This window comes from Tupaia chinensis, unplaced genomic scaffold (assembly GCF_000334495.1).
Source record: "Tupaia chinensis unplaced genomic scaffold, TupChi_1.0 Scaffold000126_2, whole genome shotgun sequence".
In the NCBI taxonomy this organism is placed as follows: Eukaryota; Metazoa; Chordata; class Mammalia; order Scandentia; family Tupaiidae; genus Tupaia; species Tupaia belangeri.
The window spans coordinates 2,392,667-2,407,122 of NW_006159594.1; the positions used below are offsets into that span (position 1 = coordinate 2,392,667).

General features: G+C 48.4%; 2 protein-coding genes, 1 non-coding gene and 1 pseudogene across 6 annotated transcripts in view; 1 reads left to right on the forward strand and 3 right to left on the reverse strand.

Annotated features, from left to right (window-relative positions):
• Positions 1-1,095, reverse strand: part of IPO4 (importin 4) — a gene marked incomplete at its 5' end in the record, with an annotated part of 9,314 nt that extends 8,219 nt beyond the window's left edge. Inside the window, 7 exon segments of the mRNA XM_014586273.2 lie at positions 121-200; positions 337-423; positions 504-592; positions 595-809; positions 811-859; positions 862-984; positions 987-1,095. Coding sequence (XP_014441759.2) covers positions 121-200; positions 337-423; positions 504-592; positions 595-809; positions 811-859; positions 862-984; positions 987-1,095 — 752 coding nt within the window.
• On the reverse strand, positions 908-7,951 carry TM9SF1 (transmembrane 9 superfamily member 1). 4 transcript variants are annotated; one of them, XM_006144551.3, is made up of 6 exons: positions 7,760-7,951; positions 7,111-7,472; positions 5,700-6,321; positions 4,971-5,156; positions 2,074-2,347; positions 908-1,569 (listed from the first exon to the last, which is right to left on the reverse strand). In XM_006144551.3, the coding sequence occupies exons 2-6, from the start codon at positions 7,453-7,455 to the stop codon at positions 1,176-1,178; spliced, it is 1,821 nt and encodes a 606-aa protein (XP_006144613.1). In that variant the 5' UTR covers positions 7,456-7,472; positions 7,760-7,951; the 3' UTR covers positions 908-1,175. The 4 variants fall into 4 exon arrangements, with proteins under 4 accessions (XP_006144613.1, XP_006144614.1, XP_006144616.1 ...); XM_006144552.3 differs by having other exon boundaries at positions 7,111-7,487; XM_006144554.3 differs by having other exon boundaries at positions 7,723-7,951.
• Positions 7,952-9,034: 1,083 nt separating this feature from the next.
• LOC114007122 (small nucleolar RNA SNORA3/SNORA45 family) lies at positions 9,035-9,158 on the forward strand. The gene has a single exon (XR_003548761.1). It is a non-coding gene; the product is annotated as a small nucleolar RNA SNORA3/SNORA45 family (small nucleolar RNA).
• A 4,623-nt stretch (positions 9,159-13,781) lies between these two features.
• LOC114007125 (uncharacterized) lies at positions 13,782-13,911 on the reverse strand (annotated as a pseudogene).
• Between the last annotated feature and the right edge of the window lie 545 nt (positions 13,912-14,456).

Below are 14,456 nucleotides of genomic sequence, written 5' to 3' on the forward strand. Positions count from 1 at the left end.
GGCTGTCAGGATCGGGGCCTGGAGGCTGGAACACAGGTGGCAGGTGTGGGCTTGCCTAGGAGCCACATCTTGGCCCCGCCCCAGCCCACCGCAGCCCATCCCACTCGCCACCCAGCCCACCTCTCCCGCTGCTCCGCATCCAGCCGTCGCCAGCGGGTGCTCAGTCGCCTGCGGGTCAATACGGCCGCGAACTGGCGGATCTAGATAGGAGGGAGCAGGCATGTGAGGGTCCCGGCAGAAAGGTGCTGGGCGGGCTCGCGGAGGGCGGTCGCTGGGAACTGGGGCTCCACCGGTGGCGTACTATGGGGAGGTCGGCAGGGAGAGCCAGAGCCTCACCTGAGGGTCAGCCGCCGAGGCCAGCAGGTCGCAGAGCGCGGGCAGGGCGGCAGGATCCCGAAGAGCGATCTGGAGCTGCTCAGTGGCCTGGGGGAAGGCTGGGGGTCAGAGTCAGGCCTTTCCCGCGACCTCCCGCTCGCCCTGGCTGGGTCCCGCTTGTCTCGTACCCGACGGATGCGCTCGGGGTCCGGGAGCAGCAGCTCCCCGAAGAGCTGTCCCGGGGGAGCAAGCGGGGCCGCCACTACCCGACCCGGACGGGGGAGGGACAGCACGTGGAGGTTCTGACACCCACTTCCGGCGGAAAAGGCGTTGCTCGGCACGCCCCCGGTTGCCATGGTGATTCAACTCGCTTCTTACAATGTGCGGCGGCACAACTACTTCCGTTAGGTTGAGCGCTGGCGGAGCCCGGGAAACAGGGCCCTGACAATATAGGTTCCCCCCGCCGAGAGTTCCCAGGCTCCTTTGGAGAGCTTCCGTGCATTCAGCGGCCAGCTCAGCTTTCCAGGCAACTGTGCCCTCAACGGCAGGCATGAGTTCCTACATCCAGACCAAAACCTCTAACGACAGGATCCTTTTTCTTAATAAATTTTATTTTGATAATTGTAAAAAGAAAATTCAGGACCCAGACTAAAGGCAACGTAAAAGTCCAAATATATACTCCTTATATGATAGAGATTTATAGTTTTCAGGCCCTCTCTGGGGATGTACGGCCCAAAGGGCAAAGGGGAAGGCAACAATGCCATCACACAATTCAGTCACTCAGCCAGAAGAGAAGCTGGCAGGAGAGTTCAATGGGACATGAAGAAAGGGAGAGAAGAGCAAGTTCTGTCACCCAGAACTCAGTCCATCTTGAGATTAACATAGATATAACGGATAAACTTTAGGGAAGAAAAAAAAGAGATGGTGCCCAGCATGAGGAAAAAGACGTAACCAGTGAGTAAGGAGTAGCCAAAAAACTCTACTGTCTGTACTGCTCCTGACATGTTGGAGCGCCGGGCGTAGTAGAAAACCGAGTAGAGGAAGATGAAGAGGCCGGTGGAGCCAACACTCAGCACAGATCGCCACCACCAGCGGTAATCCTCCCCAGACAACTGGAAGTAGGTGAGCGCGATGGAGATGCAAGCTCCTACGCTCAGCAGGATGGCGAAGACAAAGAAGAGGATGCCATACAAAGTGTACTGCTCCCGTCCCCATACTGTGGCAAAGATGTAGTACAGCTCGACAGAGATGGCACTGTAAGAGAAGAGACGATACATGGCATTAAAGTCCAGCTCCCCCTCTCCCATGGTGCTGAGTCACTGTGGAAAAGGAGTCCACTCTGCCCGATACCCTAGCTTCTAGAGGATTCCTTTGCCTATGATTTAGCTGTTCTCATTTTAAGAACACCTTCCTGGACAGACTTAAGAGCAGGGATCTTGACTGTTTTATTTTCCACTGTATTATCTACCTGGCACAAAGAGGTAAACAAATTTAATGAGTAACGAAATGGGCTTTAAGCCCTGCATGATACCTATAGACCTAAAGTCAGAAACTGGGAAGATGATGAAGGGGTGTCTCTGGAGAGCTTTGCAAGTGAGACGCTCATATCTGAACAGATTCAAATTTAGCTGTTTGGGGACAGGAGGAACTCTTTAAGGGATTATCACTGAGGTTGGGCTAGGGTACTGGGTGAGGAGAAAGTTGAAAAGCAAGAGGTCAGGAACCTGAGATTAATGCCTTGGGATAAAAGGAAAATACCTGAAGGGCAGAAAGCCTCCAACAGTCATGTGGATTAGAGTAGACTTGTACCAAGGCTGGGGCGGGATCTCCCGTGCGATGTTCTTGGTGCGACAAGGTGCGTCAAAGGCATTAGCGTTGTTCTTCCCGAAGATGCCTCCAATGACAGTGAGGGGAAAGCCCACCAGCAGCCAGACCGTCAGAAGCAGCAGGATGGTGGTGGCTGGCAGAGCCTGTGTTGAACCATTGGCCCAATGCACCGAGTTCACCACACTCCATGTCAGGAAGAAAGGCACTGCAGGGATGAGCCCCCAGAGGGAGGGTCAGCACATCTCTACACACCACCTGTGCTTTTGGATGTCTGTGCTGAATTGACTGCCTTCACCTCTGCCCCTTCGTACCACATTGGTCTTTGTTCCTTACCTTACCAACACTACTCCTATCCAGGCATCAAAGATCAAGGAAGCAGCTACACAGTGATCTGACCAATGAATCCACCTGCCCCCAGGAGCCTGTCTTGCCAGGGCATTGATAATTCCTAGCATAAGACATTCCTTTGGATTAAGGTCCTGATTTCATAAAGCCCTGGTTCAAAAGCAAATGGTCTTCAAAAATTTCATAGAGGAGAGGACGGCAGGTGGCAAGGTGGTTAAGACACTGGAGGTGTCCCACATGGCTAACAGAGGTTCATGTCCCAGATCTTGCAGCTTACTTTCTCATTTTCCCTGCCTCTCTCTCTGGTCAAAGTAAATAATAATAATAATAAAAATTAATAATAATAATGTAGGGCTGGCAAGTAGTGTGGTGGTTAGGGTGCTTGACTCCCACATGGCCAACCATGGTTCAAGTCCCGAACCTGGCAGCTTGCTTTCTCACGTTCCCTCTCTCTCTCTGTCTCTCTGGTCAAATTAAAAATAAATAAATAAATAAAGCTAAATACAATATTAAAATAATAATAAATAAAATTAAATAATTGGGGACCAGCAGGTGGCATGGTGGTTAAGGCGCTCGACACTTCCACATGTCTGACCATGGTTCAAGTTGCATGGATTTCAACTTTTTGTACCAAAATAAACTTGTACTTTAATTCCTTTTGTCCATGAACTTACTTATTTTTTAAAGAATTATTTATTTTTAAGTTATTCATTCATTTATTTTAATTTGACCAGAGAGACACAGAGCAAGAGAGGGAGAAAGTGAGAAAGTGGTCAGACATGTGGGCGTATCCAGTGCCTTAACCACCATGCCACCTGCTGGTCCCGAACTTTCTCTTTTTTTAAGAATTACTTTATTGGGACCAGCAGTTAGTGTAATGGCTATGTCGTTGGACTCCCACGTAGTCGACTGTGGTTCGCGTCCCGGATCCGGTGGCTGAAAACTCATGCACGTGCGTGCGTGCCCAAGATCCCGAGAGGAGAATGGAGAAGGGATTGCGGTGTGGCCATCCCCCCTGAGGGGTGATTTCTCGCTTTCTGTCTCTCTGTCTCTCTCTTTCTGGTTAGCACACACGCCCTATAGCGAAAAACCTCTCCAAAAAAAAAAAAAAAAAAGAATTACTTTATTTACATACATTTATTTATTTATTATTTTAATTTGACCAGAGAGAGAGAGAGAGAGAAAGCAAGCCGCCAGGTCCAGGACTCGAACCATGGTCAGCTACGTGGGAGTCCACTGCCCATAACCACCACACCACCTGCCAGCCCTGTCCATGAACTTTATGAAAGTCCCTCGTATAAACGTGATGGGATATAAATGAGACATCAGACTAGAACAAGAAGGATTCAGAATTCATTTACTACTGCCTTTGAAAGGACAATCTGTTTTGAAGGGCTAAAGTGGGCTCACCTCCAAAGTAAAAAAAGAGACTATCCAAAAAATAAAGGGTATTATTTTAGTGTAATGGTTAAAAACACAGGCTCCAGAATCAAAGTGCCTGGGTCTGAAACCTGGCCACTACTTTTTAGGAGTGGCAAGTTACTTAATCAGCCTGAAGTCCAATTTCCTCACGTGTGAAACAGGGACAACAGTACTTATTTAACACAGTTATTATGAGAAGTAAATGAGATGAAGGCACGCCAACTGCTTACCACCTTCCCTAGGACATTTTTTTTTAAGAATTATTTTTATTTCGGGACCAGCAGTTAGCGTAATGGCTATGTCACTGGACTCCCACGTAGTTGACCGCAGTTCGCGTCCCGGACCTGGTGGCTTAAAACTCACACCGGGCGCGTGTGCGTGCGTGCCCAAGATCCCGAGAGGAGAACGGAGGAGAAGGGATTGCGGCGTGGCCATCCCCCTGGGGGGTGATTTCTCACTTTCTGTCTCTCTGTCTGTCTGGTGAGCGCACACGCCCTATAGCGAAAAACCTCTCCAAAAAAAAAAATAATTATTTTTATTTCACTTTATGTTATTGTTATTTTTAAAAAATATTATTTATTTAATGTTACTTATTTATTCATTTCATGTTAATCTGTCCAGAGAGAGACACAGAGAGCAAGAAAGAAGGAAAGTGAGAAAACAAGCCACCAGTTCCAGGACTTGAACCATGGTTGGCCATGTGGGAGTGTCTAGTACCTTAGCCACCACGCCACTTTCTGGTCCTATTATTATTATTATTTTAAAATTTGACCAGAGAAAGAAAGGAAGCTACCACGTCTGAGACTTGAACCACAGTCAGCTACATGGAAGTCCAGCATTTTTAACCACCATGCCACCTGCTGGTCCTGCCTAGGACATTTTAAAGGCTTAATAATGTACAACTATCTAAAAGAAATATATTCCTGTCCTTTGATGGTTTTTTCATTAACTCCGTTTCTTTTGCTGTATGCCTTCCCTTAAAACCTTACTCTGACTTTATTACAGGTTCTATAATGTATTCTTAGTTCAGGTCAGTCCATCAGGGAAAGAAAAGTCCTCACCAGAGAAGAGACTTGTGGTGAGAATGATGTTCCACACCCAACGCTCGCCTCCAATCTGCCGGTAGAAGTGGCTGGACACGTAGCCAGAGATGCAGCAGGTCAGGGCGTACAACAAGATGGCTGCCGAGTTAATGGCCCCATGACGGTGCACATTGAACATGCCTAGCAACGCCATGACAATAATGCCTGCAGTGTGGCAATGAAAAGCCCATGTTAGGTTCACCTACCCCACTTCTAGTAATTTCAGAGGAATCAGCACCCTTTTCCCCCCAAACCCAGGGCCTCCAGCAAAATAATCTCTCCCAATTCTTGTCCAGAAAACCCACAATATAATACACACATCCTTTAATTATTCACCCCATCCCTTAGGTCTGCCCTCCACCTTGGATAGAAGAGAAAATCCAGACTATTTCCCCCCAAGTTTGCCAGAAAGGGCATGCATCCACCAGAAAGAGAGAGCATGCAAGAGCAAGAAAACACTCATGGGGAATCGTGGCTCCACACTCCCTTCTTTGTTTTTTCTTTCAGGATTTGGGGCACGTACATACACATACCCAGCATGTTTCTCAAGCTGCCAGGTCTGGGAATCAACCGCATGGTTGGCCATGTGGGATTCAGCCACCTTAACCACTAGGCTAAGGGCTGGCCCTCCACAGATGTTTAATGAACATACTACATACCTAGTTCTAACCCTTGAGAGAAATCCCTGATTAATTCTTATCACCTCACCAGTGCCAAGGGCCAGGAACTGGGCACCCACTCCAAGCACAGCACAGAGCAGACCACGGTATGGAGGGAAGCGGAAGACATCTGTATGGATAATTTTCCAGCCATTGTCACCCTGGTCAAAGTCATCACCAGAACCTCCAGAGGTGGTTTCCTCATCCAGGTTGTACCGAGCCAGATCATTCCGGAGCACACGCATTAGAATGACAGCCACAAAACCCACCAGTAAAAACACAAGCACCATGGAGTTGATGATGGACAGCCAATGGATCTCCAGTGTTCGGGGAAAGAAACCACCATCATCACCACGGCGCCTGTCACTCCGATGCTCCACTGCCGTCTCAGACCAGCGGACACTGTAAGTATGGGTGAGGCCCAGGAACTCGTCAGGTCGTAACCCGTCCAAGCTGTGGGGCTTGACGTCCCGCACTGAAACATTGGCAAATATAATTCGATCTCCATGGAATTCTAGGTGGAAATCCAAATGGGTCCAGAGTCCTATTTTGTGGCTGTGTGGCAGAAAGCCACTCTCTTCCATGTAGCCCACAAAGCCACGAATTGGCAAGTCATCTACCACAAATTCAAAGTAGTACAGTTCCTCAATGGCCTGGCGCAGCTGCTCCACCTATAAAGAGTAAGGAGTCAGTCACACAAGGCCTCCCCAAGCACAGGGTTAGATCAGGTTTCCCAACCTCAGCACTACTGGAATTTGGGCTGGATAATTCCCTGTTGTGGGGGGCTGACCTGTGCGTATGTATATGACACACCATCCCTGGTCTCTTCTCTTCCCATTATTTGCCAGTAGTACCCCCAGTTGTGACAATCAGAAATGTGTCTAGGTTCAGCTATGATGACACCTGCCGCTATGATGTTATACTCAGGCAGGCTGAGACAAAACAGGAGGACTGGATTTGACTCCCACTCCAACCTAAAGGTGGGGTGCAGGAGAGTGAACCTATAGTCTAAGGTGAAAGGCTAGCCAGGAAGATCACAAGGAGACCGTGTCTTCAAAAAAAAGTCTCTAGATATTGTCAAATGTCCCTAAAGGACAAAGCTGTCCCTGTTGAGAACCACTGGGTTAGACTGTAGTCCAGTGTTGAAGTTCTCAAAAAAAGAACTACACAGGGTTAGGGCTAGGAAAAGGAAAGGCCAGGTATAAGGGAGGTCTGGAATAGGCTACGGATGAAGGCTAGGATTTGCTAAGGGAAGGTTAAGTAGAGAGTAAAGGGGCCAGTCTGAAAGAGCCAAGAGACAGTGTGGAAGGAAACACAGCTACGTAGGAGTAATAGTTGGGAACTCCTCTGTGGTTAGAATCAAGTCAGGTAACTTCCATACAGGTACGGTGAACTATAAACCTAAGACACTGGAAAGTGTCTTAAAACTATAAACCTTAGTCCTGGAAAGGAGGCCTGACCTGTGCAGAACTGAGCTGCATGTGGCACAGAATTCTCTTCTCCACATTCTCACGAAAGTGGATCTCGTACAAAGACTCTGCCATTCGGTCCCCATCCAGCACTTCGCCCAGGCTAAGGCTTTTGTGACGGATCTTCTCAGGGCAGCAGACTGGAAGCTGATAGTAGTGGTAAGTTTCCTGAGGGTTATGGTAGGGTCCTACTTTGTTGACATATAGAATGACAGGGTCGCCGGCCTTGTAGTGTGTCACGCCTTCCACTCCTGGCCCATGACCTGTGTCCAGCAGGAGTATCAGGACTGGCAACCACTGGCAGCTCCAACTTCGATGGTTCCCTGGGACTGTCATCCTTCAGGCAGCGGAACCTGTTTGGGGAAGTCCTGCAGTTACAGGAACCAGGGATAGACTCATGACGCTCTAGGTCACGTCCCTGGAATTGCTGCCACTGGCCCCACTTCCTCCCACTGGCTGCCCGCCCCCCTCGCAGCACCACGGCTCCATCCCAGGGAGCAGGCTCTGCTTCTGCTCGCTTGTCTGCCCAGCCTGGGGTTCCCCTGGGCCTCCACTGCGCTAAGCGCCACCCCGTCTCCATGGCAACGCCGTCCGGCCTCGCACCTCGGCTCCCTTCCCGCCACAGCCTCGGGGTCCTCACCGCGCGGGAAGGGCTGGCCAAGGCGGCGCCAGCGGCCTCTGCGGCCCCGTTTCTGCCCTTGGGCTCCTGCCGGGGTTTCCCCCGGAGCGGCGCGGTAGCGGAGAGCTGGAGAGGACCTGGCGCCCGACCGCCACGGGGTCGTCCGCCGCTGTGCCTGGTCGCAGCGGCTGCGGCCACCCCGCGGGGACAGCGCACCCGGCACATGCCCCCTGATGAATTTCCTTCAGCCGGAGGTCCGGCCCAGCTCCGGCGACCCCGCTAAGCGAGGGTCGGCCGTCTCCGGAGGTGGGTCCTCCCGGCGATCAGGAGAGCAGCCCGGGACACGTCAGTCTTACCACTTCCGCCCTCACCGGCGGGGACCTCAGGCCGGCGGAAGGCTCTTCCCGGAGCTTAGGGGCGCCTGCGGCGGCGGCTCGAGCGCTCCGCGGACTAGTTGCTGGGGGGCGGGCTGCAGCTTAGACTTGCTGCAGGTCGCAGACGAGCCTTCAGAAGAGCCGCCATCGGGCTGCCCGTTTCTCCCTGGAAAGATTTGGAGCCTGGGAGGTCGGGCCGTGGCTGCCCGCCTGGGCTCACACCCTGGAAGGCCTGAGAATGTGCCCGCCACACACGCCCAGCGACGTCTGGTCCGCGCCCAGGGGACGTCCCGCAGCGGTTGCCCGCTGCAGCGGTGGAGGTCCCATCGGCTGCGGAGACCGAGCCTTCCGAGGCGGTTCGTGGCCCCCAGTCCTGAAGGGAGTGAGGCTATGTGCGTGGCCCCGTGCGAGGATCCTGCCTTCTGAACCTCACCTCCCTTACCTGTCTTGTATAGCCCTGCGTCAAAATAAACGCCTAACGTAAAGGGGGCCAGCAGGTGCCGTGGTGGTGAAGGCGCTGGACCCCCACATAGTTCACCGCCGTTCGTGGTTTGGGGGGGACTGGGGCATGAGCCTCACACCGGGTGTGTGTGCCCCAAATCCCGGAGGAGACAGGAGGAAAAGGGATCGCGTGGTCGCCCCACTGGGGGAATGATTTCTCACTTTCCCTCTCTGTCTCTGGCAAGCAGTTGCGCCCTATTGAAAAAAACTAAAATAAATTAATAAAGTAACTAAAACTCTTCCCGAAGCTGTACTGGAGGCTTCCCTGCCCCTGCAGTGAGTGCTCGGTGTCGACATAAGCAAGCCTGAGTCCAGTCTGGTGCAGAGGCTGGCAGAGAGAGGGTGGCTGTTATTTTACTCTTTCTGCTTGGCAGCTTGACAGGACTATAGTTATTTGAAGATAACGAACCTTTGGGTGCTGACTGAGGCTAGAGCCTCGCTTGGGTATCAACTTTTGCCTCAGTGTGCTGGAACCCCCAGAATAACGCCTGCCCTTATTCACTGGCTGTGGGCTTCGTGGCACAGTCAGCAGGTTAATGACATCCTTGAGATCTACTCACACAACAGTTCCCTAGGTTTGCTTATGCTCATGGCTTAGGGGGTGATAGGTTTTGATACTATTTCCTTAGGAGACCTCTATTGTAAGAGCATGTAGATTTTCAATTTTTTTTCTCCTTTAATTTATTTATTTGGAGAGGTTTTTCCTATAGGGTACATGAAAGACACAGAGAGACAGAGACAGAAAGCAAGAAATCATACCCAGGGGGGATGGCCATACCACAATCCCTTCTCCATTCTCTTGGGATCTTGGGCACGTACACACCCGTGCCCAGAATGAGTTGAAGCCACCGGGTCCGGGACTTGAACTGTAGTCAACTACATGGGAGTCCAGCAACATATCCATTACGCCAACTGCTGGTCCCTGGAGCGTGTAGATTTTCAATGAACACTGACAGTGACCTGAATTTTAGTCTTGGTGCTGCCTCATGACTTCCTCAGTGACTTATCTGCTTCCATAAAATAAGCCTCACCTTTAGTATTCTTTGGTGTTTTTAAAGATTTGTTTGATTGAACAAATGTACCAAGTACATGTTATGTTCCTGTCCCCATTGTACACCAGAGAACAATTCACACTGTATTGGAGGGGAGGATAATATAAAGCTGATGAACAGCTGTTAATTGGACTGAGGTTATGAAAGTGATTACCTTCTCTTCCCAGAAATACAAACAAAAAAGAAAAAAACTTTCAATGTTGTTGTTTTTATTTGTGTGTGTGTTTGTGTGTGTTCAGGCTTCTAGTTATTTTGAAAAAGTTCACTCTGGTCTGTCATCATTTTTTTTTTTTTTTGAGAGATTTTTGCTATAGGGCACATGCACTTGCTGGACAGAGAAACAGAAAGCTGGAAATCACTCTCCAGGGAGGATGGCCATGCTGCAGTCCCTTCTCCTCCATTCTCCTCTGGCAATCTTGGGCGCACCTACACCCACGCCTGGTGTGAGTTTAAGCCACCAGGTCCGGGACTTGCAGTTGACTACATGGGAGTCCAGTGACATAGCCATTGCACTAACTGCTGGTCTCACTGCCTTTTTTTTTTTTTTTAATTATTTTATTATTTAACTTTATTTACATATTTAAATTTGACGTGAGAGGGAGGGGGGGAGAGAGAGAGAGTGAGAAAGCAAGCCTCCAGGTCTATGATTTGAACCATGGTCAGCCATGTGGGAGTCCAACACCCTTAACCACCACGGCTCCTGCCAGCCCCTGCCACTGCTGTTTTAAGAGGATATGCAATTAGGTTAGTTCCTCCAGAGAATCAGACCTGTGGGAAGTGACTTCTGACTTCTGTTTGGCCCATCTGGGAGCAACCAGTCGGAAGCTGAGTAAGGCTCTCTCTCAGGGAAGAAGTACGGTGGGAAATCACCTGTGGTTCCAGCCCGAAAGCACCTTCATTTACCTACTTCAATGAGTATTGCCCATTCTGACCCAGCCCTTCTCTGCAGACATAAATAAGGTTCCAGGAAGCAGAATTGTGGTTTTTTTTTTTTTTAATATATATATATATTATCAGTGAATTTTGTAATTTAAAAAATAACTTCGAGTGTCTTTGGAATCATCTGAAATTGATACCACCTGATCTCTAATTTCAGAAATGTAGGCCTCTTTCAGTACCTCCCTCTCAAATATCAGTGTCCCCAAGGCCTCCACTTATTTCTTGACTATCTATCAAATGCTTCCCCTCTACCACATATTTGGCTCAGGTTCCATCATCTCTCATGTAAATTACCATACAGCCTTCTTGCTGCTCTCCTGGTCACCTTCCCTAGGATCACTCTTTCACACCAGAAGGATTTTCTAAAGTTTATTTACTTTTTCCTTGAATGACATAGAGAAAGAGGGTCTTGGTGCTGCATCCTACCCCCAGCATCAGCCAGCCCTGGATCATGGACACATACATGCCTGGCATGTTCAGAGAGATCTTTGGACGCAAACCCAGAACATTCCTACATGGGTCAGCCTTGCAAAGTCTCATGTTTTACTACCATGGCAGGATTTTTATTTATTTTTCTTTTAGGTTTTCTGCTGTAAGGCACAGTTGTCTTTCTCACCTAGAGAAAGAGAAAAGTGAGAAGTCACTCCCATGGGGGGGTAGCAATGCTACAATCCTTCTCTATTTTGTGATTTGGGGCATGCACGTACACATGCCTGACGTGATTCTAAAGTTGTTGGGCCCAGGACTCAAACTGTGGTCAACCATGTGGAAGTCCAGCCCCTTAACTATTATGCCACGTGCTGGCCCCTAGGATTTATTCATTTTTTAAACAGATTATTCACATTGTTCGTGAGTATAGAGACAGGGAGAGAGAGAGAGAAAGACGGGCACTTTCCCCCAATAGTCTGTCATGCTGTGATCCACCCCCACCTTCAGCTAGCTCCAGATCTAATGATGCTATGTGTATCTGGCATGTTCAGGGTTAGGGTACAAACCTGGAAACTTCCCATGTGTGCCAGCCTTGCTGATGGCCCACGTATGTATGTGTGTGTGTTTAGTATACATCAAAATCAGAACTTGTTTTAATACTGATTACATCCCAAATTTAAAAAAAAGAGAGACAACAACCAGGCCACAGGTGGCTTGGATGTTAAGATAGGTAGATTTCACGTGGCTGGCTATGCAGTTCAAATCCTGGACCTGGCAGCTTGAAAATCATGCCAGGCACATGTGTATGCGTGCCTAAAGTCCCGAGAGGAAAATGGAGGAAAAGGGATTGCACATACACAATCCCTTCTCCATTCTCTTGGGATTTTGATCATGCATGCACATGTGCCTGGCATGTTTTCCAAGCAGCTGGGCCCAGGACTCAAGCCATGCAATGAGTCATGTGGGATCCAGTTGCCTTAACCACCATGCCACCTGCTGGCCCCAACCTGTTTTTTTTTTTTTTTTTTGCTACAGGGCATGTGCACTAGCAGAAGACAGAATGAGAAAGAGAAATCATCCCTTGGTGGGGATGACCACGCTGCAATCCCTTCTCCTCCATTCTCCTCTCGGGACTTTAGGCACGCATACACATGTGCCTGGCATGATTTTCAAGCTACCAGGTCCAGGATTTGAACTGCATAGTCAGCCATGTGGGGTCTACCTGTCTTTAACCTCCATGCCACCTGTGGCCTGGTTGTTGTTTGTCTCTCTCTCTTTTTTAAATTTGGGATCTAATCAGTATTTTTTTTCCTAAATGTTTTAATACCTTTATGTTTGTTTGTTTATTTTAATTTGATCAGAGAGAGACAGAGTGAGAGAGAGAAGGAGAGTGAGAAAGCCAGCCGCCAGGTCCGGAACTGGAATCACAGTCAGCCATGTGGGAGTCGTCCGGAACTGGAATCACAGTCGGCCATGTGGGAGTCCAGTGCCCTTAACCACCATGCCACTTGTCGGCCCCTCTAAGTATTAAGACAAGTTCTGATTTTGATGGATACTAAAAATTTGACCATGATTGTTTGGGTAAAGTCATTTTCTGACATATGAGGCTTCTCAGACCTGGATCCTAATTACTTCTCTGGGCACAGTTCTCTTTTGGAACCCTATCTTGAATTCAAATTAAAATCTTGAATGTCATATCTCAAGCCTGCAAGCCTCATATAATCCCTCCTGTCTCAATCACCCTATTTACCTTTCCTACTTACCTGCCTGGAGAACTTATATTGAATAGTGCAGATGTCAGCTTCTCTATAAAACCTTTCTTACATCTCCTTCCAGGTTTGTTTATAGCATGTTATCTCGCTGTGCAAAAATGTCCGAGTCCTTTGCTAATTTCTCACTCCTCACAGGAAGACTGATTTATCTATCCATCTTTTTGTCCTTACCACCTTGCGGTGTTTTTGTGTATACTAGGCAGCTTAATGCGAGTTCCTTGAATTAACTGGTTTACCTTCTGTTCATGATGAAAAACTAGAGATTGCCACTAAGCTAGCCAGGGGTCAGTTTATGGGAGCAGAGGAGATGAGGAGGTCTGTGTGGACTTCTTTACCATAGTGTGTCCTGAACGAGTATTTGTCTTGCTAGACTGAAGATATAAAGCTGGCTTCCAATAGCTTATGGCATAATCTGTTCTTGGAGTTTTCATTACATTGTAGAGAATGGAAGATGTTAGAATTTGGATTCTTCCCTTGTTCTTTATTCTGTGTTCTTGCTTCCCCCTCCACACATGTAGTCTTAAATCCAAATAACCTATGAGCAGAACACCTGTCCTCACTCTCATTAGCACCAAACTTTTTCTCACTCCACCAAGACGTGTAACCCATTCCTCTGCCCCTCTGGTCTGTTTCTATCTGGTCTTCCTTATTCATACAATTTATATTCCACATTCCATTTCTTTTTAAACTCTTTATTCACAGTAGAGAGCATGCATGCCACAGAGAGAGAGATATGAACATCCTCCACAAGATCTGGTCACACGGTAATCCGTTTCCTCCAGTTCATTAGATCTTGAGTGTTCTCATGCATGCTTGGCATGTTTCCTGCTAACTGGGCCAGAGATTCAAACCACAGCCTACCTGTGGGAACCAGCTTCTCTTGAGTAATGTTTACCCCTGTGCCATGGAGCCAGCCTTTTGCCTGTATTCTTTATGCCCCTCTCTTGTGGTTTTACTGCAGATGCCAAGAAAAAAACCTAGTCTTGGGTTAAATTATCCATCAATATTCAACCATTTATAGCCAAGATGCTAAAAAGAATTTCAATTAGCAATAATCGCGCCTCGGGTAAACCTCATTGGCTACGATACTGCCACTGTGCAAAGCTTTAAAAAGAATTTCAACACTATGACACATCTCCAACCTCAAGCGGGCCTTCCGTGCTGCCCAGTGATTCTGCTCATTTCTCAGGCCAGCTCTTTTCCATTCCCCATAACCCATTCTTTTCAAACCACTGACTTCATAGCTCTCCTTTTTAAAAACAATTATTTATTTCCAATTGTTTTTATTATTTTTAAATTAAAAATAGTTATTTTTATAATTATTTATTTATTCATTCATTCATTCATTTATTTTTAATTTGACCAGATTGAGAGAGAAAGGGAGAAAGCAAGCCACCAGGTCTGGGACTTAACCGTGGATGGCCATGTGGGAGTGTCTAGCACCTTAACCACCACATCACCTACTGGTCCCTATTTTTAAAATTTGACCAGAAAGGGAACCAGCAGTTAGCGTAATGGCTATGTGGCTGGACTCCCACGTAGTCGACCGCGGTTTGCGTTCCTGACCTGGTGGCTTAGAACTCACGCCGGGCGCGTGTGCGTGCGTGCCCAAGATCCCGAGAGGAGAATGGAGGAGAAGGGATTGTGGCGT